Source organism: Plecotus auritus (assembly GCF_963455305.1).
Source record: "Plecotus auritus genome assembly, chromosome: 13".
Classification (NCBI taxonomy): Eukaryota; Metazoa; Chordata; class Mammalia; order Chiroptera; family Vespertilionidae; genus Plecotus; species Plecotus auritus.
Window position 1 is genome coordinate 5,538,456 of NC_137779.1, and position 23,485 is coordinate 5,561,940.

The following is a 23,485-nucleotide window of genomic DNA, read 5'->3' on the forward strand; positions in this document are numbered from 1 at the left end:
TAGCAGAGTTAAAATTTCAAACAGCAGTTTTTATATAAGATGCTTCACCACCACCCACCCCCCGGGTTTGATCCCAGTCAAGGGCACATGCCCGGGATGTGGGCTTGGTCCCCGGTGCAGGAGGCAGCTGGCTGGTGAATCAGTGCTCTCTTCACTGATGTTTCTCTCTCTCCCTTTCCCTCTGAAATATATTTTTTTTAAAAAGTCAAAGTCTTGCCAAAACCGGTTTGGCTCAGTGGATAGAGCGTTGGCCTGTGGACTGAAAGGTCCCAGGTTCGATTCCGGTCAAGGGCACGTAACTTGGTTTCGGGCACATCCCCAGTAGGGGGTGTGCAAGAGGCAGCTGATCGATGTTTCTCTCTCATCGATGTTTCTAACTCTCTATCCCTCTTCCTTCCTCTCTGTAAAAAATCAATAAAATATAAAAAAAAAAGTCAAAGTCTTAGTGGTTTTCAAGGACCTACACCCTTAGCCCCCCCCACACACATACCCTCTACTACTCAAACCTTATCCCCTCCCACTCTCCTCCCCCTATCATTTCCCTCCCGTCACAGTGATATTCTTTAAACCCACCAGGCCCACCGTCACCATGGCCCTCTGCATTTGCTATTCCTTCTACCTTGAAAGATCCTCTTCCCTATGACATACACATGGCTCACTCTTCACCTCATTCATGTCTTTGTGCAAATGTCAAATGTCTCCTTTTAGGGCCTTCCCTAACCACCTTATTTAAGACTGAACAACTATACACACACACACACACACACACACACACACACACACACACACAGTACCTCTTAACCTCTTTCTCCGCTTTATTTTTCCTGCTTAGCACTTATCACCATCTCATTTACTATAATTTTATTTATCTTGTTTTTGTCTGTCTTCACCATCGGAAAGTAAGCCCTCTGCAGGCAGGGAATTTTGCCCGTTCACTGCTTTATGCCCAACTCCTGACTGGCACATAGTAGATGCTCAAAGAAATGTTTGTTGAATGAATGCATGAATGAATGGCACTCCAAGATTAAACTCCTGCCCTCCTGCCTGCCTTGCTTAAATAATAAGGAAAATAAGACTACTCCCATTCCAGAGAGGCCATAAACCTTCCCCGGCCGAAGTTATTAGTGCTGGCGCCAGGCCAAGCTTTAGTTGAGGTCTCCCCCTCTGAACCCTCCATGCCAATGCATATTTGACACCTGAGTCCTTGGCACACGCCTGGATAGCTTACACTGCTCTGTCTTCACCTGTGTTGTGCCATCTTCCTCCTGGCCACATCCCAGTCTTTTAAGACTCTTCTCAGTCAGGTGCCCACTGACACCAGAGGTGACCCAGAAGAAACTCTTCTGCCAGCTTCCCACGGGGTTTCCTGCCCTTTTTCTACCTGGCACTCATCACTCTCGGGCTCTAGTTTGTCTCCTCCACTGCTCTGGGTGCCTCTTGGGGCAGGAACCAGTCTTATTTTGTCTTCTTAGCACAATGTCTGGCACCTAGAAGACACTCATTAGATAATTAGTAAATGAATAATACTTACATTTAGTGAGTTCTTTCTCTGCTCAATATTCCCATGCTTAATTTGCATGACAACCCCCGGGGCACGGGGTCAAAGGGGTTAAGAGTCAGTAAAGAATTAACTGGAATTTAAAGTCTGTTCTGTCAGGCAGATGACATGACACTGTATCTAAAGAACCCTAAAGATTCCACCAACATCTACCTGGAAAATTGGACAGATAGATACAAACAGAAACTTAACCACCTTCTTACACGGTATACAAGAATACACTCAAAACGGGTTGAAAACTTAAATGTAAGACTTCAAACCATAAAACCCCTAAAGGAAAACAGGCAGTAAACTCTCAGACATCTATCTCTCTTAGTAATATTTTTTTCTGTTACATCTCCTTGGGCAAGGGAAACAAAAAATGCATAGCAAAGGAAACCATCAACAAAATGAAAAGACAATGCACTTAATAGGAGATATTCGCCAATGATACATCTGTTAAGGGGTTAATACTCAAAATTTATAAAGAACTCATACAACTCAACACCAAAAAAACAAACTATCCAATTTAAAAATGGGCAAAGGTCTCGCCTCGGGAGCACACGTGTGCAATTCTGTGCCCTTCCCGCCCTCTTTTCCTCCCCGCCCCCCCCCCCCCCCCGCCAGGCATGTTACCATGAGCTCCTCCAAGGACCCTTCCTTTAGCTCTATAACTGGCTTCCTGAGCCCATTTCTTCTAGGAATTACTTTTTCTACCTCTATAATTTACCCAATAAATGTTCTCTTACAAAAATAAACAAATAATGGGCAAAGGACTTGAATAGACATTTTTCCAAAGAGGACATACAGATGAACAATAGACTTATGAAAAGATGCTCAGTTACACTAATTATCTGAGAAATGCAAATGAAAACCACAATGAGATATCACCTCACACCTGTCAGAATGGCTACCATCAATAAATCAACAAATGACAAGTGCTGGCGAGGATGCAGAAAAAAAGCAACCCTCATGCACTGTTGGTGAGAACGCAGATTGGTGCAGCCATTGTGGAAAGCAGTATGGAGTTTCCTCAAAAAATTAAAATGGAACTGCTTTATGACCCAGTGATTTCACTTCTTGGAATATATCTGAAGAAACTCAAAACACTTATTTGAAAGAATGTATGCATACTTATGTTCATTGCAGTGTTGTTTACAATAGCCAAGCTATTGGCAGCAGCTCAGGCAGCCATCCAGAGATGAGTGGATTTTTTTAAAGCTGTGGTGCATATGTGCAATGGAATATTACTCAGCCATTTTATGTGACTGCATGGACGGTATTATACCTAGAAGGTATTGGTGAACTAAGTCAGAAGAAGACAGATACCATATGATTTCATTTACATGTGGAATCCAAAGAACAATGTAAACGAACAAACAAATCAGAAAAAGACTCATAGATAGAGAGTAGGCTGATGGCTGCCGGAGGGGAGGCGGGAAGGGGCTGAGAAGTGCGGACGGGCAGTCCCAAAGCAGCCCCGGACGTCAGGCCAGCACAGGGAACACAGGCAGTAGTGTGTACGGTGCCAGGCGGGGCTGGAAACAGCAGGGACGCTTTGTCAAGTGTACGATTGTCTAACCACTGTGCTGCACACCTGAAACTAATACAAAATAATACTGAACAAACTGTAACTGAAAAAATAAAAACATTCACATTAAAAAATATCAATACAGTCTGTTCTACCTGACCTGAGTCCCTCCTGCTCATCCCCACCCTGAACAAACCCCTTCTGTGCCTGGACCTCATGGCAGGGTTGGCAGATGCCATCCAACTCGGACCCTACTGGGAGAGTTGCCTCCTTTAAGGACCAACTCAAGCCAATTTCACTTTCCAAACGTCATTAAAAGGAAACTCAAAGTTGGGAATCGAAACCAATAGCAGAAAGTTGGGCCAGAAGCCAAGCCTGTTAAGGTGGCCCCATTCCTCCCAACCTCAGCTGTGTCCCTCTGTGCCTCTGCCACAGCCAGGGGTCCCCAAGAAGGGAGCCCCAGACCAGTCCCCTCACTCCCGGCTTCCTCTCCCAGCAGGGTGCTAGAGGGTAACGGAGGAGGAGCTCCCTTAAAAAAAAAAAAAAAAGGGCGTGCATGCCAGGAGCTGGGCGTGTGACTACATATCTGCCTCACAGGGGTACTGTCACCCAGCGATGGCACTGTCCGAGGAGCTGTACAGCACCCCTGCCTCCAGGCTGGACTCCTTCCTGGCTCAGTGGCTGCAGCCCAGCCGGGAGTGGAAGGAAGAGGTGCTGGAGGCTGTGAAGACCGTGGAGCAGTTCCTGAGGGAAGAGCCCCTCGAGGGAGAGTGTGGGCCGGACCAGGAGGTGCGGGTGCTGAAGTTGGTGAAGGTGAGACTGGGCTTCTCCATCCCAGGTCAGGGCTGGGCACACCCAGCATGAGGGTCCTTATCCCTGAGGGCGCTGGGGACCTCCGCCTCGTTATCCCTAATCCATGCTGCTGACTCAGGGCGCCCCACTTAGCTGCCTGCACCCCACCCCACTGCTGCCTTGAGCAGAACAACCTGGTAAGGAAGCTAATAACAGTTCACTTTTTGGGGTGCACCAGCATAACCCCTTAACAGGTATGATCTCTATGCTGCACTGTGTGAGGTAGGTACTGTTCTCTTCCCTTTTCTCAGATGAGCAAAATGGAGGCTCAGAGACTTGAGATTCATAGCAACCAAATGCAAAGCAAAGTCTTTGACTGGCTTCTGGTGTGAGTAGATCATCCGTGAAATATAGTTTAGAAACAACTGGGGAATTTTTTTTAATTTTAGAGGGAGATGAAATAAGAGAGAGAGAGAGAGACCAAAGAGAGAGAGGAGAGAGAGAGAGAGAGAGAGAGAGAGAGAGAGAGAGAGAGGTTTGTTGTTCCACTTATTTATGCCTTCATTGGTTGATTCTTGTATGTGCCCTGACCTGAGATTGAACCAGCAACCATGGTTTATTGGGAAGACACTGTAACCACCTGAGCTACCAGGGCTGAGGAAATCTTAGTATGACCTGGATATTAAGTAATATAAGTGAATCATTGTTGGTTTTGTTAGGTGTGATAGCTCTGTGGTTAAGGGAGGTATGTTCTCTTACATTGTACACAAATGCTAACTTACTTAGGGACAGAGTCTTGGTGTCTATAGTTTACTGTACTGTGGGTTAGATGAAGCAAATGTGGCGAGAAGTTAAGACTTGTTGAATCTGACTGGATATATGAGTTCACTTTATTCTCTATGTTTTACTTTTTAAAAATATATATATATATTATTGATTTCAGAGAGGAAAAGAGAGGGGGAGAGATATAGAAACATCAATGATGAGACAGAATCATTGACCGGTTGCCTCCTGCACGCCCCACACTGGGGATCGAGCCTGCAACCTGAGCATGTGCCCTTGACCGGAACCGAGCCCGGGACCCTTCAGTCCACAGGCCGACCCTCTATCCACTGAGACAAACCGGCTAGGGCTCTATGTTTTACATTTTTTAATAATAAAAAGTTGTATTTTTTCCATGAAGGCACAGAAAGGTGAGGTGATTTGCCCCAGGTCACACAGCTGGTGGTACAGCTGGGATTTGAACCAGGGTCTGTCTAACTCCACAGCCAGGGCTCCAGGGTGCCCTGGTGAGATCCCCCCGCTGTTTCATGTCACCTCCTGTCCTCGCAAGGCTCCAGATTCAAGAGGGCCAGAGCTAAAAAGGCCATGGAGCATCCGACAGTCCCAGTCAGTCCCTCATTTAAACATTAAGGAAACGGAGGCACAGAGAGGGTGAGAGATGTCCCAAGGTCACACAGGAAGCTGGTGGCAGGCAAGACCAGAATTAAGGTGTCATCACCCCCACCCCCACCCCCACCCCGAATTCTGGTTTCCAGCCCAGTGACCCCGTCCTCCCTCCAGGGGAGGCCACCTCCAGGAAGGATTTAGAAGCCTCAGGCCCCATCTCTTCTTTGTACCCACCCCCAGCATCTGAAGCTTGAGGTCATGTGACTTATTTATTCATTTTAATGTTTTTATTGATTTCAGAGAGGAAGGGAGCGGGAGAGAGATAGAAACATCCATGATGAGAGAACTATTGATTGGCTGCCTCCCGCATGCCCCACACTGGGGATCAAGCCCGCAACCCTGCCATGCCCTGACCGGGAATTGAATCGTGACCTCCTGGTTCATAGGTTAATGCTCAACCACTGAGCCACGCCGGCCAGGCTGACTCTATAACTGACTGTGACCATGACTACTGGCTAGGAGCCAGGGCAAGTAGCTTTACCCCCACTGCCTCAGTTTCCTCATCTGTATTTCAGAGATAATTCTACTAGTACTCACCTCAGTCACTGAGCATGAGGATGAAAATGTCTTGTCTGCACGAAGGGCTTTCGGGGTACCAGACCCAGCGAGTGCCCACCCCACCAGCCGCAGCAGTTCACCCACCGGGAGAGGAGGCTGATCTGAGGCCTGTTCATGCCCAGCAATCCTACCTCCCAACAGAGAGAGAGAGAGAGAGAGGGTGGGGGAGGAGAGAGAGGGGTGATTTGTAGGGTTCTGAACGATCACATAGCCGGAAAAGCAAGGCAGGAGTCAGGTCCAGGTCAGGTTGCCCCACTCCACAGCCCAGGCTCTTATCCACCAGGCAATCCCGCCCCCCCACCCCCGCTAATGTCATAAATTACTCAGACCTTCCGCTGCCCTGTCCAGCCTCCCTGTGGAGGGCATTCATGGTCCCGGGGAACAGACATGGCTGCAGGTGAGGACAGTCTCAGAGCGAAGCAGTGGCGGAGCCTGGGAGCCTGGGCTCCGGTGTCAGGCTGCGCACCGTGCGACCCTGGGCGAGTGGCTTCTCCCCGCGCACCCGCTTTCTCGCCTGTAAAGAGGGGGGATGGGTCCCACCGGTCAGGGCTGTGGGGACACTGAGCTGTGAGAGCCCCGGTGACGGGCCCTGTGTCCTGCAGGTGGGCTCCTTCGGCAACGGCACGGCGCTCCGGGGCAGCGCCGAGGTGCAGCTCGTGGCGTTTCTGAGCTGCTTCCGCAGCTTCCAGGAGGCGGCCCGGCACCACCACGCCGCGCTGAGACTCATTCGGAGAACGCTGTGGACGTGCCGGGACCTGCTGGCCCTCGGGCTCGAGGTCCAGGGCGTCCCCGATGCTCTCGCCTTCACCATCCAGACCAGGTGGACCGAGGAGCCGGTCACCGTCACCATCGTGCCTGCCTACAGGGCCCTGGGTAAGGGAGAGGAAGCCCGCCGGCTCACCTCCTTCTCATTCGACCCTTCCACCCGCAACGCGCTGGGGGCTGGTGACCGCCATGCACGGGGCTGTCACGTGGCTCAACCTGGGAAACCGATTTCTCAGAGAATCACGCCGATAAATATATGATTGCAAAAGGAAGCAAGACCCACGAGGGGACGGAGTTGGAAGAGTAACTAACCTCAGGTGCTTCTGCAGCACTTACCCGAGGTGACCTGGGCAGGCTTTGCGGGGGCACCGGAACCTGGTAGAGAATGGGGGGCGGACAGAGAGGGAAGGCGCATTGCAAGTCCACACAGAGCAACTGCGGGGCGTTCCTGATGCTCGCCCTGCCCAGCGGCCTCCCCTCAGCACAGGCGCTCTCAGAGCCCAGCGTTCTTACCTGGAACTGGGTGTCCCCTGCGGTGTTGGGGGGTCCAAAGGAATCTGAGAGAGAGGGAGATCCAAAACAGACCTTAAGGGAGAGTGTTGAGCACAGCAAGGGAGGACCACAGTCCTTGGATGGCCCGAGAGTTAGGAAACCCGCTTGTTGCTGCAGGACAGTCTCTCTTTAAGGTCTCCGGTTTCCCTGGAGACACTCCCGGGAATTAGCAGGCTCTGCAGGCAGCGGCCACTGGCAGCCCCAGGCTTCCTAAACCCCGCCTCTCCCCGGGCTCCTCTCGCCCCAGGGCCTTCTGCTCCCAACTCGCCGCCGCCCCCTGAGGTCTACGTGAATCTGACGAAAGCCTGCCGGTACCCCGGGCATCTCTCTCCTTCCTTCTGCGAGCTGCAGAGAGACTTCGTGAAACATCGGCCGACCAAGCTGAAGAGCCTCCTGCGGCTGGTGAAACACTGGTACCTGCAGGTGAGGGCTGCGGGATGCGGGGCGGGGAGATGGAGGAGAAAGGGGAAGAAGGGCAGAGGCCAGACATGACAGCTCAGGAAACTGCCTCCAGGAGAAATGCAGGTGGCGAGAGAGCGCATGCTAGTCTTTTGAAATACCAAGTGGAACAATGAAGACGCTGGAGAGCCCAGCCGGCCGGCGCGGCTCCGAGGCAGAGCGGCCCTATGAACCAGAAGGTCACGGTTCGATTCCCGGCCGACTCGATCCCCAGTAGGGGGCGTGCAGGAGGCAGCCGATCAGTGATTCTCTCTCATTGATGTTTCTCTCTCTCCCTCTCCCTTCCGCTCTGAAATCAATAAAAATAAATAAATAAGAAGCTAGAAAAAGAGGAGAAAGAGGAAAAAGAGAAGGAGGAGAGGAGGAAGAGAAAGAAAAACTGGAGGAAGGAGGAATATTAAGGAAGTTACAGAATTTCAGTAAGCAAGTACTTGCAATGCTGCAGTTACACAGTCTAGTACTGCTAATGTCAATTGCAATGGGGTGACGTGACAGCCCATGTTAATCTCTGCCCATTAAGGACAACTAACAAGAGGAAAGATTCATCGCATTCTGCCCACACCAATTCCCCTCCAGTGGCAGAGTTCCGGGGATCATGATTATGACTGAGTGAACATATTCATGGCAGTTGCCTTTTAGATTTCACATGTGATGTCTGCATGGTATCATGTATATTTCAAAATATCCATATGACACCTGAGACTAATATTGAATGTCAACTGCACTTGAAAAAAAAGAAAGATTATTAAGGGAAATTGTATATCTCTTTAAGATATGTCAGGATGTATATATTTATTCCTGGAGAGGTTATTCAGAATGAAATTTATATTCTGTTTTACTTAACTTGTAATTTTAAAAAATTATATAAGGTTTATGTACACACAAAAATCCAGATGAATAGTCATCTAAACTTATGAAAGAAGGGCTCAGAAACACAAAAACTTAAAAAGACGCTCTCTAATTTTAAAATGGTAAGAGAGTCAGATTTCAGAAGGACTCAGTTTTAAAAAAAATAAATCTATTGCCCTGGCTGGTGTGGCTTGGTTGGTGGGGCTTAGTCCTGTGCATGGAAAGGTTGTCAGTTCGATTCCCAGTTTTTTTCTCTTTCACTCTCCCTTTCTGTCTCTCTAAAAATCAATTTTAAAACATTTTTTTAAGAATAAATGTATTGAAAGATAAAAATCAGAACATTACCAGGTCAGTGAGTTTACAGTTAGTCTGTTTATGGTGGGAAACCAGCAGTTTTCTTATGTGATTATGATATCAACCAGGGTTGTGAAATACCTTTAGACATTAGCATTGCCAAAGCCAAGAATAAAATTGTTTTTGCTGGTAAGACATTCACTTAGAGGAGCTGATCTAAAGTTTGTGGCTTGGAGAACCTAGAGCTCAATGGAATGGTGTGTTTGCTTTGTTGTTGCAAAGTGCTTTCTTCCTGAATATGACATGCACGTTTATGTGTAACGTCTGTCCGAGGGATAAGGTTCGGCTTTACTTCGATAGCCTTCCTGTTGTTCAAGCCTCTGCCCCTAAGTCAGGGATTCGGCCACATATGGTTTTATGAAACTGTTTTTTGATTCAGTACTATTAATTTGATGTTTTCTTTTATTTGACAAGTTTTATCCAGCTAAGTGTTACTGTTGTAGAGCGAACGCGAGTAAAGACCACTGGAGTCCAGACCAAATTAAAATTTAGGGAGCCTTTATTGCCGGCCGGCGACTGTCCCCTCTCCACTCAGGGAGATCAGAGAGCAGCCTCGACCTTTTGTGTCCGACTGTATTTAAACCTACTCACTACATCCTGTTTTTTGCAGAGTAAACAGTCTAAAACAATTTAAAACAAAGCAGTTTTTCTTAATTAAAGAGCCAGCCCTGTGTGTGCTTAGTGGTTATCTCACTGCTGGCCTTGAAAACAACACAGTTCTATCCAATTAAAAAATGCACCTGGCATGGCATTGAGAGTATGGGCATCTCTAGTCTCTGGCCTACAAGGTCAGACAGCTAAGTTTATCTTCCTCATTATTTAAGCAGGCTAGAAAGCAAAGTTATTTTTTAGAATAAGAGTTCGTCTAAAAAAACAGCAGAGAATTCCAAACAGTAGTTTTACAATATAGGGGTTAGCCTTCTCACTAGGAGGAAGCATGCTCAAAAATTCCCACTCTCTAACATTACAAGATGTTGATGGATACATAAGGACATAAAGAGCTTGTATTTATGGTAAACAAACTAGAGTCCCATGATGCTAAGGGGTTCGCAGTTCCTCTCTGGAAGTTTGGTAAAGTGCCTGGTGTCAGCACTGACTTTTATGACTCAGTAGTATTTTAGTGTTCACATCAGTTCATGGACTGGGGTCAAGGACCAAAGAACTATGTTGAGAAGTAGGACCCATGAATGAGGGGTCAGCAGGTCGTTCCTTCAGTATCTGAGCTCCCACCTGGGGAAGTGAAACCCTCAGGGTCATGTTGATTGCAGGTGCCCTTTCAATATACCTACGCAAAGGCAGCAGTCACAGGATTTATTACCTACAGATCCCAGAAGCAAGAGGGTGAAATGAGTCAAAGGGGTGGGGCTGCCCTTCAGCCCAGATCATGAGCTAACAGGGCAGCAAGCACTCATTATCCATAAGGTGGTCAGGGCAGGGTCACTCACTTTTCCCAGGAGTATTTTATTATTTATTTATTTATTATTGATTTTTTTTTTTTTTTTTGAGAGAGAGAGAGAGAGAGTGGAAGACAGAGGAAGAGAGAGAGAGAAAAACATCAATGGGAGAGTGAAACGCCGATCTTGGCTGCCTCTGGCACGCCCCCTGCCTGGGGTCGAGCCTGAAAACCCAGGCATGTGTCCTAACGGGGAATCAAACCTGCAACCTCTCAGTGCATGGGGAGACACCCAGCCAACTAGCCACACCAGCCAGGACTAGTTGAGCTTTTGACTTAAGTTTTTTGTTTATTTGGGGGGATTGTTTGCCATTTTTAGTGTACAGTGCAGTGGCAATTACATTCACAATGTTGTATAAACACAACTATCTATTTCCAGAACTTTTTCATCCCCCCAAACAGAAACTGTACCCATTAAACACTAACTCCCCATGCTACCCGACCCCAGCCCCGGAGAACTGCCATTCTACTTCCTGTCTCTATGACTTTTCCTATTCTAGCTTCCTCATATAAGAGGAATCCTACGATATTTGTCTTTTTGGTCTATCTTATCCTGTCCTTGATTTGTAATAGTGGGTTTGATTATCACACTTAATTGGATTAGAGTTCTGGCATAAACACAAATTTATTTATAAATTTGATATATTGTTATTGATTTATTGATAAATTATTTTCTCTAATTCTATCCTGGTAGGAAGAAAGACAAATTTTTATTGAGCTTATGTAAATACTACCTAGTCATGAAAACAGGAACTTAAAATCACTTTATAAATATTTAATCATCATTGTAAGCAGGGCCTATATATGCTATTATTTTGTAGAATAATTCTTTGTGTTTTTTTTTTCCTGAGGATTTGTTAGATTATAACCAATAGCAGGAATTTTTATGGATTTTTTTTAATTCTGAGGTTTCAGTTGGAATAATATATCATTCAAAGAATGTTTAATCTTAGTTTGCACAAGTCTATCGTCTTTTCATGAGGATATGAGATATATTAAGAAGAAAAAGTTATTTTCTTACATATCCATCAAATATAGAATATTAACCAGGGTAATTAATTCTCTCTCACTCTTTTTTTTTTTTTTAACCTTGGCTAAGCAACTGCTTTTATGAACTCATATATTTCTGGAATAAAAGAGTACAGTGAAATTCTGACTCAGTCCCATTTGGTAAGGATATGAGCCTTTACCCATGAATTTATTCCTATTCACACTCCATAAATTTCCCATAGTGGAGTGGGGAGAAAGGGACTTTCCCACAGATACATTATATTGTAATTAGATCATTGTTTTTCATTTATAAACATAAAGACAAAAAGAACTAATGGCTTTGGTTTTACTGCTTTAATTATAGGTCAAAATTAACACAGCATAAAATCTATGCATCAGTGAGCTCCTAATCTTACAGGTTATTTTCGGAGTCACATACGCAGGCGAATGTTTGAGTGATTTAAATTCATAATGACATGCAAGACAGCAACAGTGAGGCTCCCAGGAGATATCAGAACCCTCAAGACACAGATGGAAAAAGAAAGAACGAAAAATACCAAATACAATCAAATTCCCATTGACTGGCCCCCATCCAAAAATAAATCCCTACTATCCATCTCCCAGTAGCGACCACCAGATTCATGGACTGTTGTCACCAGCACGGACGTAAGTGGCCTCTGCAAATAAGAGCAAGAACCAGAATCAGACTTGGCCAAAACTCAGACTTAATCCAGAATCAAAAATAGCAACAGAGGCCCGGCCGGCATGGTTCAGTGGTTGAGCACCGACCTATGAACCAAGAGGTCACAGTTCAATTCCCCGTCAGGACACATGCCCGGGTTGTAGGCTTGATCCATAGTGTGGGGCATGAAGGAGGCAGCCAACCAAGGATTCTCTCATCATTGATGTTTCTATCTCTCTCTCCCTCTCCCTTCCTCTCTGAAATCAATACAAAATATATTTTTAAAAAAGAAGAGTTTTCTTTAAAGAAAACCTGTCTAAAGCCCAATTTAATTAAGTTGAATTAAAACAAAGCTGCTTGGATTGGGATCCTGCTCACTCCTTGCGACACCTCTTCATAACTCCATTCCAGGAATTATGTCGAGCACAATTTGAAACCACTGGACTAATCCAGCCCCTTGAATCTAAAATAGGGAAACCATTTAGGGCCAGAGAGGGAAACTGACTTGGCTAAGATTACACCGCCAGACGCTGGCCAGGGAACTCAGCTGGTTAGAACATCATGCCCATACACCAAGGTTGTGGGTTCGATCCCGGGTCAGAGCACATACGAGAACCGAACAGTGAATGCATAAATGGGACAAATCGGTCTCTCTCTCTCTCTCTCTCTTCCCCTCCTCTTTCTAAAATCAATCAATAAATTTTTAAAAAGTTAAAAAGATTGCACAGCCAGTAGATGGCAGAGCTGAGACTGTAACCGGAACCCAAGTTCAGCTGCCTGCTGCCCTGAAAACCCAAACTCTGGAGGAAAGAAGCTAATTCAAGTGCCAGACACCTGCGAAGACCGGGACTCTTGTGGCAAAGCCATCTCCCCTTCTCAGTGCAGGCAGAGGATTTCACCAGGAGGGAGAGCGAGAGCAGAGCAGAGAGGCCAGGGGGAGGAGCTTGACCGCTTCTCCACACGCAGGCCCGCACAGTCCCTTTCCATGAGGGCCTTGGAACTGGTCAAGGGAGGGTCTGGTGTGCGCCACTCTGGTCTTCCTCATCTTGGTTCTATGTCCCAAGGTCAGCCCATCTCCCAGGACTGGGGTGGCTGAAGGTCGGAGTCTGATCTGAAGTTGGTTCCTAGGATCTGAATACAAACATGCTGTTCATCTACAAGCTACACATTAGTCGGGGTCAGCATTCACAGAAACAGTGTCTGTTATAAGGACTTGGGTTTTCCAGTTTCTGGTCCTGTGCCATCCTGACACAGGATCTTAAGGTCTCGCTCTCTCTTCCCATCTCTTCCCACAGTATGTGAAAGCCAGGTGCCCCAGGGCCACCCTGCCCCCTCTCTACGCCCTGGAGCTACTGACCATCTACGCCTGGGAAATGGGTACGCAGGAGAATGAGAGCTTCAGGTTGGACGAAGGCCTCACCACGGTGATGGAACTCCTCCAGGCGTATGAGTCCCTTTGTATCTACTGGACCAAGTACTACACGTTCCAGAACCCCATCATTGAGGACGTTGTCAGAAAACAGCTCCAGAGAGAGAGGTACTGGGCCCCTGCTCCCACACACATGTCCGAGAGAGAAGAAAGAGAACAGGGAGGGTGCTATGGAGTGTCTCTCTTTTGGGGAGGGGGCTTTATGAAGTAGCAAGGCTGCCAGGAAATCTTGAACTGGCCGTTGAAATCTCAAGCTGGCCACCTTCCAAAATCGCCAGGGGCCTTAGCAGCTATATGCCTTTTCCTTGGCCCTCAAGCCCCCGCTCGCTCCTACCTTCGCCCGCTGGCCCTCAGAAGAGCATTTCAGTGTTTTTTAGAGAGAGCGTGAGAAAGTGGAAAGAATCATGGAGACCCACATTTAATCCCAGCTCTGCCTCAGTTCCTTCTCCGTAAAACAGGAGCAACCGGCACCACCAGCACAGGACTGTTGGGAGGGTCAGAGGAAATACCTGCGAAGGCCTCCGTGGTGGACGCCAGATAAATGGTCTCTATCGTAGCACATGCTGCTGGGGCCCATTGCATCCCCTGGGCTTTTACTGTTTCCACGAAAGCTGGCTCAGCTGCGTCCCTTAGCCTGGCGGCAGTTGGTGGATAAATACCCCAGCGTCCCTTTGCCTGGCGGCAGTTGGTGGATAAATACCCCAGCTCCCTCCCATCTCAGATGGAAGGACTCGCTCTGGGTCACGCCTGCTACACTGTTAATCCCAGCGTCCCTCCCGTGAGACTGACTTCCAGCTGCCACTGCAGCAGTCACCTCGATACACACCCCTTATGGGCACCCTTACTTTCCTTCTCCCTTTCCCACTCCCTCATGGGTGATTCCTGGATCTCCTCCTGAGTAAACTCTTGCACTCAAATCCCTATCTTGGGAATCTGCTGCGGGGAGAACCCAGCCTGAGACAATTCTTTATATTAGAAGGTCTAAGTCAGTGCAAGCGATATCACAAGAATGTTTATTGCTCTTTTACGTGAGTGATGGGTCTTTTTTTTAAACAAGGAAGACAAGCCTGGTCCCCTTAAGAAAAGAGGATTGATTATAAGGATGCCCAGAAAATTGAGGTTGGAAACCATCAGGACCTGACAAACCTTTGATCCCTCTGTCCCTGACACACTGCCTCACTGCCCACACTCTTTCCTCTCTGCCTCTGCTTCTCTCCCACACCTGCCCTGCTTCCGCTTACTTACTGAGGGACCTCCATCATCCCTGGTCCAAACTCCAGAGAGAGCCAGTCTGATCACTAGGCATCAGCCCTGTGTATTGGGTCCCCAGATGGGTCACTATGGGTCAGGTGACCCCACCCCATCAGGCAGCCTGGCTTCTACAGGATGATTTCAGGGAGCCAGGGATGTTGGGAGTAACAAGCTCGGAGCCTAAAATGTTCCGTTCACTCCAATAGCCTGCTATCACATTCTGTCACATAAAGTCACGGCTTCCTCCTAAGTCGAAAGCCCCTGGAACAAGGCCGGCTCTTATCATGGGCGTGGCATCCAACACATGTTGTCACATGAGCAACCCCAGGAAACTAACCCTCAGCCTAAGCCCCTTCAAGCTTGTATTCCTTAAAATCTTCATTCAGCATTTACGAGAGGAGAGACACCTAGAGGCAACCCAGCCTCCCCCTTTGGAGAAGGAATCCCACCTGCTGGTTGTGAGAGCTGAGGGAGGTCTATGTGCCTCGGTTTCCTCATCTGTAAAATGGGGAGAACAACAACAATAATACTAGTCCCCACCTATGGAACTGTAAGGATTAAAAGAGGGAAATTCACATAGGGTTTGGCCCAGTACCTCAAATATCAGTAGTGGGGGAGGGGGAGTTATTATTTAAAATGATTCAGCAGCTCTAGCCTCCAACTTATGCAGCCTGTCAGCAAAACACAGCCTTTGAACTTAGGCCCACCTACCTGAGTGGGCATCTGATATTGCTTTGGCATCTCACCCCCCGCCCCTGCCACACGCACACATCATCATCATCATCATCATCAAAATTCCTTTAAAAATATTTTTATTGATTTCAGAAAGGGAAGGAGAAGGAGAGAGATAGAAATATCAGTAATGAGAGAGAATCATTGATGGGCTACCTCCCGCACACCCCCTACTGGGGATCAAGCCCGCAACCCGGGCATGTGCCCCAACCGGGAATCAAACTGTGACCTCCTGGTTCATAGGTCGACACTCAACCACTGAGCCATGCCCGCCAGGCAAAATTTCTTACAAACATCTAGAGAATTCTCCCCAAGAGGAATTCTTGGAAATTTAATGGTCTCTATCCTGTTACTCTCCAGCCATGTCTCTGAGCCCTCGTGGACGGAGGGCTCCGGCTCTGGACATACAGATGCTCAGGGCCTGGAAGAGGTGATGTCTGAGAAGGCTTCTTTCTGGCCAGGCCTCCAAACCAGAAAGAGCCTGGTCACCCTCTCCCTGTGTTGCAGGCCCATCATCCTGGATCCAGCTGACCCCACCTACAATGTGGCAGAAGGGTACAGATGGGACATAGTGGCTCAGAGGGCCTGCCAGTGCCTGAAGCAGGACTGTTGCTATGACAGCAAGGACAACCCAGTCCCCAGCTGGAATGTGAAGGTAAGGGCTCCCCTCTGGGCTGCTGCCAGGGGCTTGAAGCCCAGAAAGAGATAAATGCATAGTGTTTACCTACTTATTTCTGTGTCGATGGAGCCAACAGGGCATTGGAGTCGGACAGTTTGAGGCCTGGCTGCACGACCCACCAGCTCTGTGAACTTGGGGAAATTATTTAGCTCTCTGAGCCTCAGATTTCTTATCTTCCAATCCTTATTCTGCTTTCCTTCCTTCTTCCCATACCTACCTGAGAATCAGCTCTGCACTCCCAATCACTCCTTGCACGAACTGAGCCCAGGCAAGTCCTATCAGTCAGTTGTCTTGTGCCAACACTGGGCTTGGGGCAAGTGTGGGGGGTTGGGGGCAACAGTCTCTGAAACAAACTTGCACAAAACTGCTAAAGGACACCTGCATTTTGAGTTGTCGTAAAATGGATTGGAGGCTGGCTGGTGTGCTCAGTGGTTGACCATCGACCTATGAACCAAGAGGTGGCAGTTCAATTCCCGGTCAGGGAAGATGGGGGCATGCAGGAGGCAACTGGTCAATGATTCTCTCTCATCATTGATGTTTTTATCTCTCTCTCTCTCTCCCTTCCTCTCTGAAATCAATAAAAATGTATTTTACATAAATAAATAAGTAAGTAAATAAATAAATAAATAAATAAAATGGATTGGAGAATTAGTTCTCTCATGTTCTCGAACTAGGCTTTCTCGATCAGTAAACCTTTCCTTGCTCCAAATTCTGGGCGGGGCGGGGTGGTCTGCTAGAAAGAATTACCAGAGAAGATACTCAGAAAACAAACAAAAATGCTAAATAATAGATTCTATTACATGATGCCAAACCTACAGTACAGGCAATGGCCATAATAATTTATTTTATTCACATTGAACTTTAAAATTTGCAAAGTGCTTGTCCATTGATAATTTTGTAAAGTAGAAATGTCAAGTATTATTATTATTACTAGAAGCCTGGTGCACTGGTGGGGTCCTTTGGCCTGGCCTGCACCCTCTCACAATTTGGGACCCCTCGGGGGATCTCAGACTGCTGATTTCAGCCCCATCCCCATAGGCCAGGCTAACTGGGCCTCTAGTATGATATAAGATCTTTGGTTAATCTCTACCCACGCTCCCTTTCCCCCTTCCTTCTGAGAGTCATCAGTCTGTTCCATGTTTCCATGCCTGTGTGTTAAGCATCTGCCCCCCGGTGGTCAGTGCGCATCATAGCTACTGGTTGAATGGCCGCTTAGGCTTTTATATATATAGATTACTAGTATCCCTGTGCACGAATCTGTGCACCAGTAGCTCGCCAGTAGCTTGCTGCTGCCCTCCAGTAGCTCTCCGCCCACTGCCCCACCCTTCTGTAGCTCCCCCAACTCCCCTCCCCCCTATCCCTCTCATAGCTTGCTGCCCTGCCCCCTCCTGTAGCTCTCCGCCGCCCGCTTGTAGCTCGCTGCCCCACCCTCCTGCTGATCCGTGATCTGGTCGTTACACAGTCGGTTGTTGCGCTTTATGGCATAACGACCATTTGTATATTACATCTCTATTATATACGATTATTGTTATCACTTATTGTCATTTTACAGATGAAGAAACTGAGGCTCAGAGAGGTTAATTGACCAAGGTCACACTGCTAAGAGGCAGCAGGATTCACACCCAGGTCTTTGTGGGGCTCTGGAAATAGGAAATAAATGTTATCTCTGAATCACCAGAGAAGATTCCTTGAAAGAGACAGGGCCAGAGGTAGGCCTTAAAAGCCAGGGAGGGATATAATGAACACAGACAATAGTAGGGGAAGGCCTGGCATGGGCGGGGTTGGGTGGAGGAGGGTAAAATGATGAAAATGGGAGACATCTGTAATACTACCAACAATCTTAATATATAAAAAGCCAGGGCCGTCACGACCGAAACAACTGGATGGACGACCAAACAGCAGGCTGCATGGGGTGCCCAGCAGGGAGGGGCAGTTGGGGGCGACCAGGCCAGCAGGGGGGCAGTTGGGGGCAACCAGGCTGGCAGGGAGGGCAGTTGGAGGTGACCAGGCAGGCGTGGGGGGGACAGTTGAGGGTGACCAGCTGGCAGGGAGGCAGTTGGGGGTGACCAGGCTGGCAGGGGGGGCAGTTATGGGCAACCAGCTGGTGGGGGGGGGCAGTAAGGAGTGATCAGGCCGCTGGGGGGGGCAGTTAGAAGTGATCAGGCAGACAGGCAGGTGAACAGTTAGGAGCCAGCGGTCCCAGATTGTGAGAGGAATGTCTGACTGCTGGTTTAGGCCCAATCCTGGGCCTAAACGGGCAGTCGGATATCCTCCGAGGGGTACCAGATTGGAGAGGGTGCAGGCTGGACTGAAGGGACCCCCACCACCACCATGCACGAATTTTGTGCACTGGGCCTCTAGTTTATATATATAAAAGCCTAAGTGACCAGCCAGTAGCTATGGCATGCAATGACCACCGGGGGCAGACGCTCGTCACAGGAGTGGAAAGCACAGGCATGGAAACATGGAACAGACTGATGAATCTCAGGGGGAAGCGGAGGGGGAGGGACGAGGGCAGGAAGAGATTAACCAAAGATCTTATATGCATACTAGAGGCCCGGCGCATGGATTTGTGCACTGGTGGGATCCCTCGGCCTGGCCTGCACCGTCTCGCAATCCAGGACCCCTCGGAAGATGTCAGAGAGCTGGTTTCGGCCTGATCCCCGCAGGCCAGGCTGATGGACCCCACCAGTGCACGAATCCATGCACTGGGCGTCTAATAAAATCTATACTCATAAAAGAGTAAGATGCAAATTGACCGTACCTTCACGACACCCACCAGCCAATCAGGAGTGGGTATGCAAATTAACCCAACAAACATGGTGGGTTAATTTGCATATGCAGGCGCTGAGTGGCCGGGGGCGGGGCTGGACGCTTGCATCATTGCCATGGCAATGATGCATGCATTCTGCACTGCCCCGGCCGCTTGGGCCTCTGGGCAGCTTGGGAAGGTAGAAAGGAGGCTCTGGCCAGAGTGAAGGCAGTGCTGGCAGCCAGGGAAAGGAAGGCCCATTCTTGCACGAATCTTCGTGCATCGGGCCTCTAGTAATATAATAAAAGGGTAATATGCAAATAGACCAAACAGCAGAACAACTGAACAACCAATCAAAGCATAATATGCTAATGATATGCTAAGGCTGTTCAACCACTCGCTATGATGTGCACTGACCACCAGGGGGTAGATGCTCCAACCAGTAGGTTAGCTTGCTGCTGGAGTCTGGCCTATCGGGACTGAGCAAGATGGGCCGGACACACCCTGGAGCCCTCCCGTGGTCCCTCCCTGGCCCGATTGTGTACCAGTGGGATACCTCAGCCTGGCCTGCGCCCTCTTGCAATCTGGGACCCCTTAGGGGATGTCAGAGAGCTGGTTTCAGCCCAATCCCACAAGCCACTCCCCTTGGGAGGGCGCCAGACACAGGGCTCATGACTGGTGAGTGCTGCTACGGCAGTGTGAGCCTCTCCCGATGGGGACTGATTTGGGCGCGAGCCTGCGGCAGGCACAGTGGGGCCGGGATAAGTGGGAGGAGCAGGTAGGAGCTGCAGGCGGCCTTGGACTGCGGGTTTCCATCTGACCCCTGCAGGCCACCCAGAGGGACCCCACCAGTGCACAAATTCGTGCTCTGGGCCTCTAGTAAAATAAAATAAAAAGCCAGGGAAGGATATAGACACTAAGAACAGAAGGCACTCTGTCCAGGTAGAGGGTCAGGTAGGGAAAGAGGGGTTCGGTGGGGGAGAGAAGGGTTTGGTGGGGAGAGAGGGCACAGGACTGGAGGTGTGTGATGGAACAAAACCAGACCTGATTGGAGAAGGTGCTGAAGTGGAACCAGAGGCTCTCTAATAAGGTGCAGGATGACAGACTGGAGGCCACCAGCCGAATGAGCCCACAGGTGGGCTGAAACGTGTATGCCTCTGGGTTTTTCCTAACTAGACAAACCATCGTGCAAAGATTTTTATCTTGAAAAATTGGAAGACTTGACTATGCTGGGCCTCTATTCCTTCTAGAAAGGATCAACTAGAGGACCAGCCCTCCCCAGCACCTTCCAGGTGTGTTCTTCAGCCACCTGGGATTCTCAGGCCTTTGAGTGTGGCCTCTGATGTTAGAGAACAGATGTTGGAGCAGGTTCAAATATCTGCTCTACTCCTTACTACCTCTGTGAGGTAGTAAACCACTTCACTATCTATACTAATAAAAGGATGATATGCAAATTGGTCAGGACACCCTCACAGTAATGACTGAACAGCAGACTGCGTGGGGCAACAAGACCAGCAAGGGGGTTAGTGAGGGATGACCAAACAAGTGAACAGCAGGCTGCGTGGGGCGACCAGGCCGGCGGGGGGGGGGGGGGGGCAGTTAGGGGTGACCAGGCCAGCAGGGGGGGCAGTTGGGAGTGACCAGGCCAGCAGTGGGGGGGCAGTTAGGGGTGACCAGGCTGGCGGGGGCAGGCAGTTGGGGGCGACCAGGCCGGCAGTGGGGGCAGTTAGGGGTGATCAGGCCGGCAGAGGGGGAAGTTAGAGGCAATCAGGCAGTCAGGCAGGTGAGCAGTTAGGAGCCAGTGGTCTTGGATTGTGAGAGGGATGTCTGACTGCCGGTTTAGGTCCAATTTCTGGGATCGGACCTAAACCGGCAGTTGGACATCTCCCGAGGGGTCCCAGATTGGAGAGGGTGCAGGCTGGGCTGAGGGGACCCCCCATGCACGAATTTCGTGCACCAGGCCTCTAATATATATATATATATATATATATATATATATATATATATATATATATATATGGGGAGCCCTGGTTCATGAATTCGTGCACCTTGAAAGGAACTGTGGACCGAGAGGCTGTGGTGGGCACAGGGGCTGGTCTTGGCCCATCCTCTGTGCCCCCGCCCAGCCCCTCCCACCACGGCCCCCAGTCCCCTGTCTGCCGGCAGCCCGCACATGCCCCCTGGTGGTCAGTGCACATCATAGCGACCGGTTGTTCGGGTGTTCCGCCATTCAGTCTATTTGCATATTAGCCGCTTATTATATAGGATATATATTTTTATTGATTTCAGAGAGGAAAGAAGAGGGAGAGAGAGATAGAAACATCAATGATGAGAGAGAATCATTGATTGGCTGCCTCCTGCACGCCCCTACTGGGGATCGAGCCCACAACCTGGGCACATGCGCTAACCGGCAATTGAATCCTGACCTCCTGGTTCAGGGGTCAATGCTCAACCACTGAGCCATGCTGACTGGGCCACTTCACCCTTCTTGACCACAATGTCTTCATCTGTAAAATGGGATAATAGGAGAACCACCCCCTCCTAGGGCTGCCGTGAGAATAAAATGCATTAAGAAGATTAGGAAGAGAATAAAAGGCACCAGCATGGGGCCTGGAAGCTGGTTGGCACTCCCTGAATGTTTGCTGCTGTTGGAAAGATAAGGACAGGCAAGGGGGATATCTGCATGTCAGAAAGAGGAATGTGGTGACTCAACCCCTCTCCTCTCTCTTGCAGAGGGCACGAGACATCCAGGTGACTGTGGAGCAGTGGGGCTGCCCAGATTGGATCCTCATGGTGAACCCTTATGACCCCATAAGGAAGGTGAAAGAGAAGATCTGGCGGAGACAGTGCTGCTCAGGCCTGCAGCAGCGTCTGTCTTTCCAGACTCCCAGCGGCGAGCGGAAGCTCCTCAGCAGCCGCAGCTCCCTGGCCAAGTTCGGGATATTCTCCGACACGCGCATCTGCCTGCTGGAGACCATCCCCCCAGAGATCCAGGTGTTTGTGAAGAATCCGGAAGGTGGGAGTCACGCCTATGCCATCGACCCCAACAGCTACGTCCTGGGCCTGAAGCAGCAGATAGAGGACAAGCAGGGGCTGCTCAGGAAGCATCAGGAGCTGCAGTTCCTAGGCCAGGTCCTACAGGACTCGTCGGTTTTGGGGAGCTATGGTATCAAGGACAGCGACACCCTCATCCTCTCCAAGAAGAAAGACACAAATTTCCCATTTCTGTCCAGCTACTTTCCTCTGGGAAACCTCTCTGGGCGTTCTGCCATCTAATCCAGGATTCACCCCATCAATCACTCCTTCAGCTCGCTGCTGAGGGTCCCAGGTCTTCAACAGCTTTGTAAAGAGTTACCCCAGCCCTCCCTGCCAGTGGAGGAATGGGGAGGATGTGAGAGATTAGATATACTGTTAACATAAAAACATTCAAACCTGTAAAGAATTTTTGTGGGTTTGTTTGAGCCAAACTATCAACAATTGCTGGGAAGCAGAGCCTCAAGGAATTGAGATAATGCTCCGGAGAATGGTGGATTACATTGATAATTATACATTGCAATCAAAGGAAGGGACGTAGGCGGGTTACACAAAATTCATTGGTGATAGACTAGAGAGGTGGGGAAAGCAAAGCGGGTGGGAGGAGGGGTTAACCTTTGGGACTGGATAAAAAGTAAAATGATAGACACATACTTCGGTGCCGGAACAATTAACATGATAATGAAGGAGGTTGTGCTCCAAGGGGTCCAGAAAAGGGGAAGTTACCAGTTACCCAGACATTTCAAGGGTATGTTATTATAGATGCAAAAAGATAGGTTCAGTTAAGGTAAAGGTTGACCTTGTCAGTGAAGATACCGGCCTAGGAGGTGACTACCCACCATAACTGCTTTTAGTTAAAGTTTCATTTCAGACCTTCCTTTGTGGTGACTTTAGGTCTCTGAGTTTGCAAGACGGCCATGCAGGCTCCCCTGAGCTTGTCAGGTCAGCATGTGGCCCCTTTGTCCAAAATACAAATGAACAGACCACATATGACAATAGAATTCTGACCCACAATCTCTGCAGCCACCACTTTGGGAAGCCAAACCACAGCCTGTAGAGCAGTCAACACAAAATCATCAGGACTTGGTCAATAACTGCCTGTTGCCTTAACCTCCCCCTCCCCTCCCGCCTGTCTTCCAACTCAGGACCAACCAGAGGAAACCAAATAACCTCTAACAATCACATAGGATGATATCCTGCTTCTAGATAGCCCGCCTCCAGCCACCCCAGGCCACCAACCTCAGTCAGAGCACACCTGAGGCCTCTCTCTTTTCCACTATAAAACTTTCCCATTGCCTGTCTGCGAGTCTGCCAAATGCAGGGACGTTGGGTGACTCTCTTTCTACAGCAAGTTGGGAATAAATAACCTTTGTTTATTCTTTTTTGGATGGTCTTCACTTCTTTCCACTGGTGCTAATGCTGTCCTAGTGGTTATTGCTTAATCCTTTGAGCCTCAGAGTGGTCATCACCATTGTCTACAACCTGCCAGGGGCTGGGGCCATACTCTGTGTTGTAGTACTTCTCGCCCTACTCACTTTCCATCCTATATAATAAAAGGCCAGTGACCATAAGCATAATGACCAGAAAGACTGCTCGACCAGTCACTATGAGGTGGGGGGCCAGCAAGGGGAACCGGCT

At 48.9% G+C, this 23,485-nt stretch overlaps 1 protein-coding gene and 1 long non-coding RNA gene across 2 annotated transcripts; one reads left to right on the plus strand and one right to left on the minus strand.

The window, feature by feature from the left end:
- Positions 1-2,958: 2,958 nt before the first annotated feature.
- On the minus strand, positions 2,959-7,420 carry LOC308238584. The gene is made up of 5 exons (XR_013959586.1): positions 7,146-7,420; positions 6,969-7,007; positions 6,197-6,381; positions 5,847-5,994; positions 2,959-3,140 (listed from the first exon to the last, which is right to left on the minus strand). It is a non-coding gene; the product is annotated as an uncharacterized lncRNA (long non-coding RNA).
- On the plus strand, positions 3,623-23,230 carry OASL (2'-5'-oligoadenylate synthetase like). The gene is made up of 6 exons (XM_080650739.1): positions 3,623-3,881; positions 6,470-6,740; positions 7,432-7,607; positions 13,267-13,508; positions 15,891-16,038; positions 21,548-23,230. The coding sequence occupies exons 1-6, from the start codon at positions 3,684-3,686 to the stop codon at positions 22,088-22,090; spliced, it is 1,578 nt and encodes a 525-aa protein (XP_080506865.1). The 5' UTR covers positions 3,623-3,683; the 3' UTR covers positions 22,091-23,230.
- The last annotated feature ends 255 nt before the right edge of the window (positions 23,231-23,485 follow it).

Excerpts from the sequence above, each read along its gene's own strand:
- OASL (XM_080650739.1), top strand. The coding sequence starts at position 3,684 with ATGGCACTGTCCGAGGAGCTGTACAGCACCCCTGCCTCCAGGCTGGAC. Across the intron at positions 6,741-7,431 it reads GCCTGCCTACAGGGCCCTGG|GGCCTTCTGCTCCCAACTCG; the intron begins GTAAGGGAGAGG and ends CTCTCGCCCCAG. Across the intron at positions 13,509-15,890 it reads AAACAGCTCCAGAGAGAGAG|GCCCATCATCCTGGATCCAG; the intron begins GTACTGGGCCCC and ends CCTGTGTTGCAG.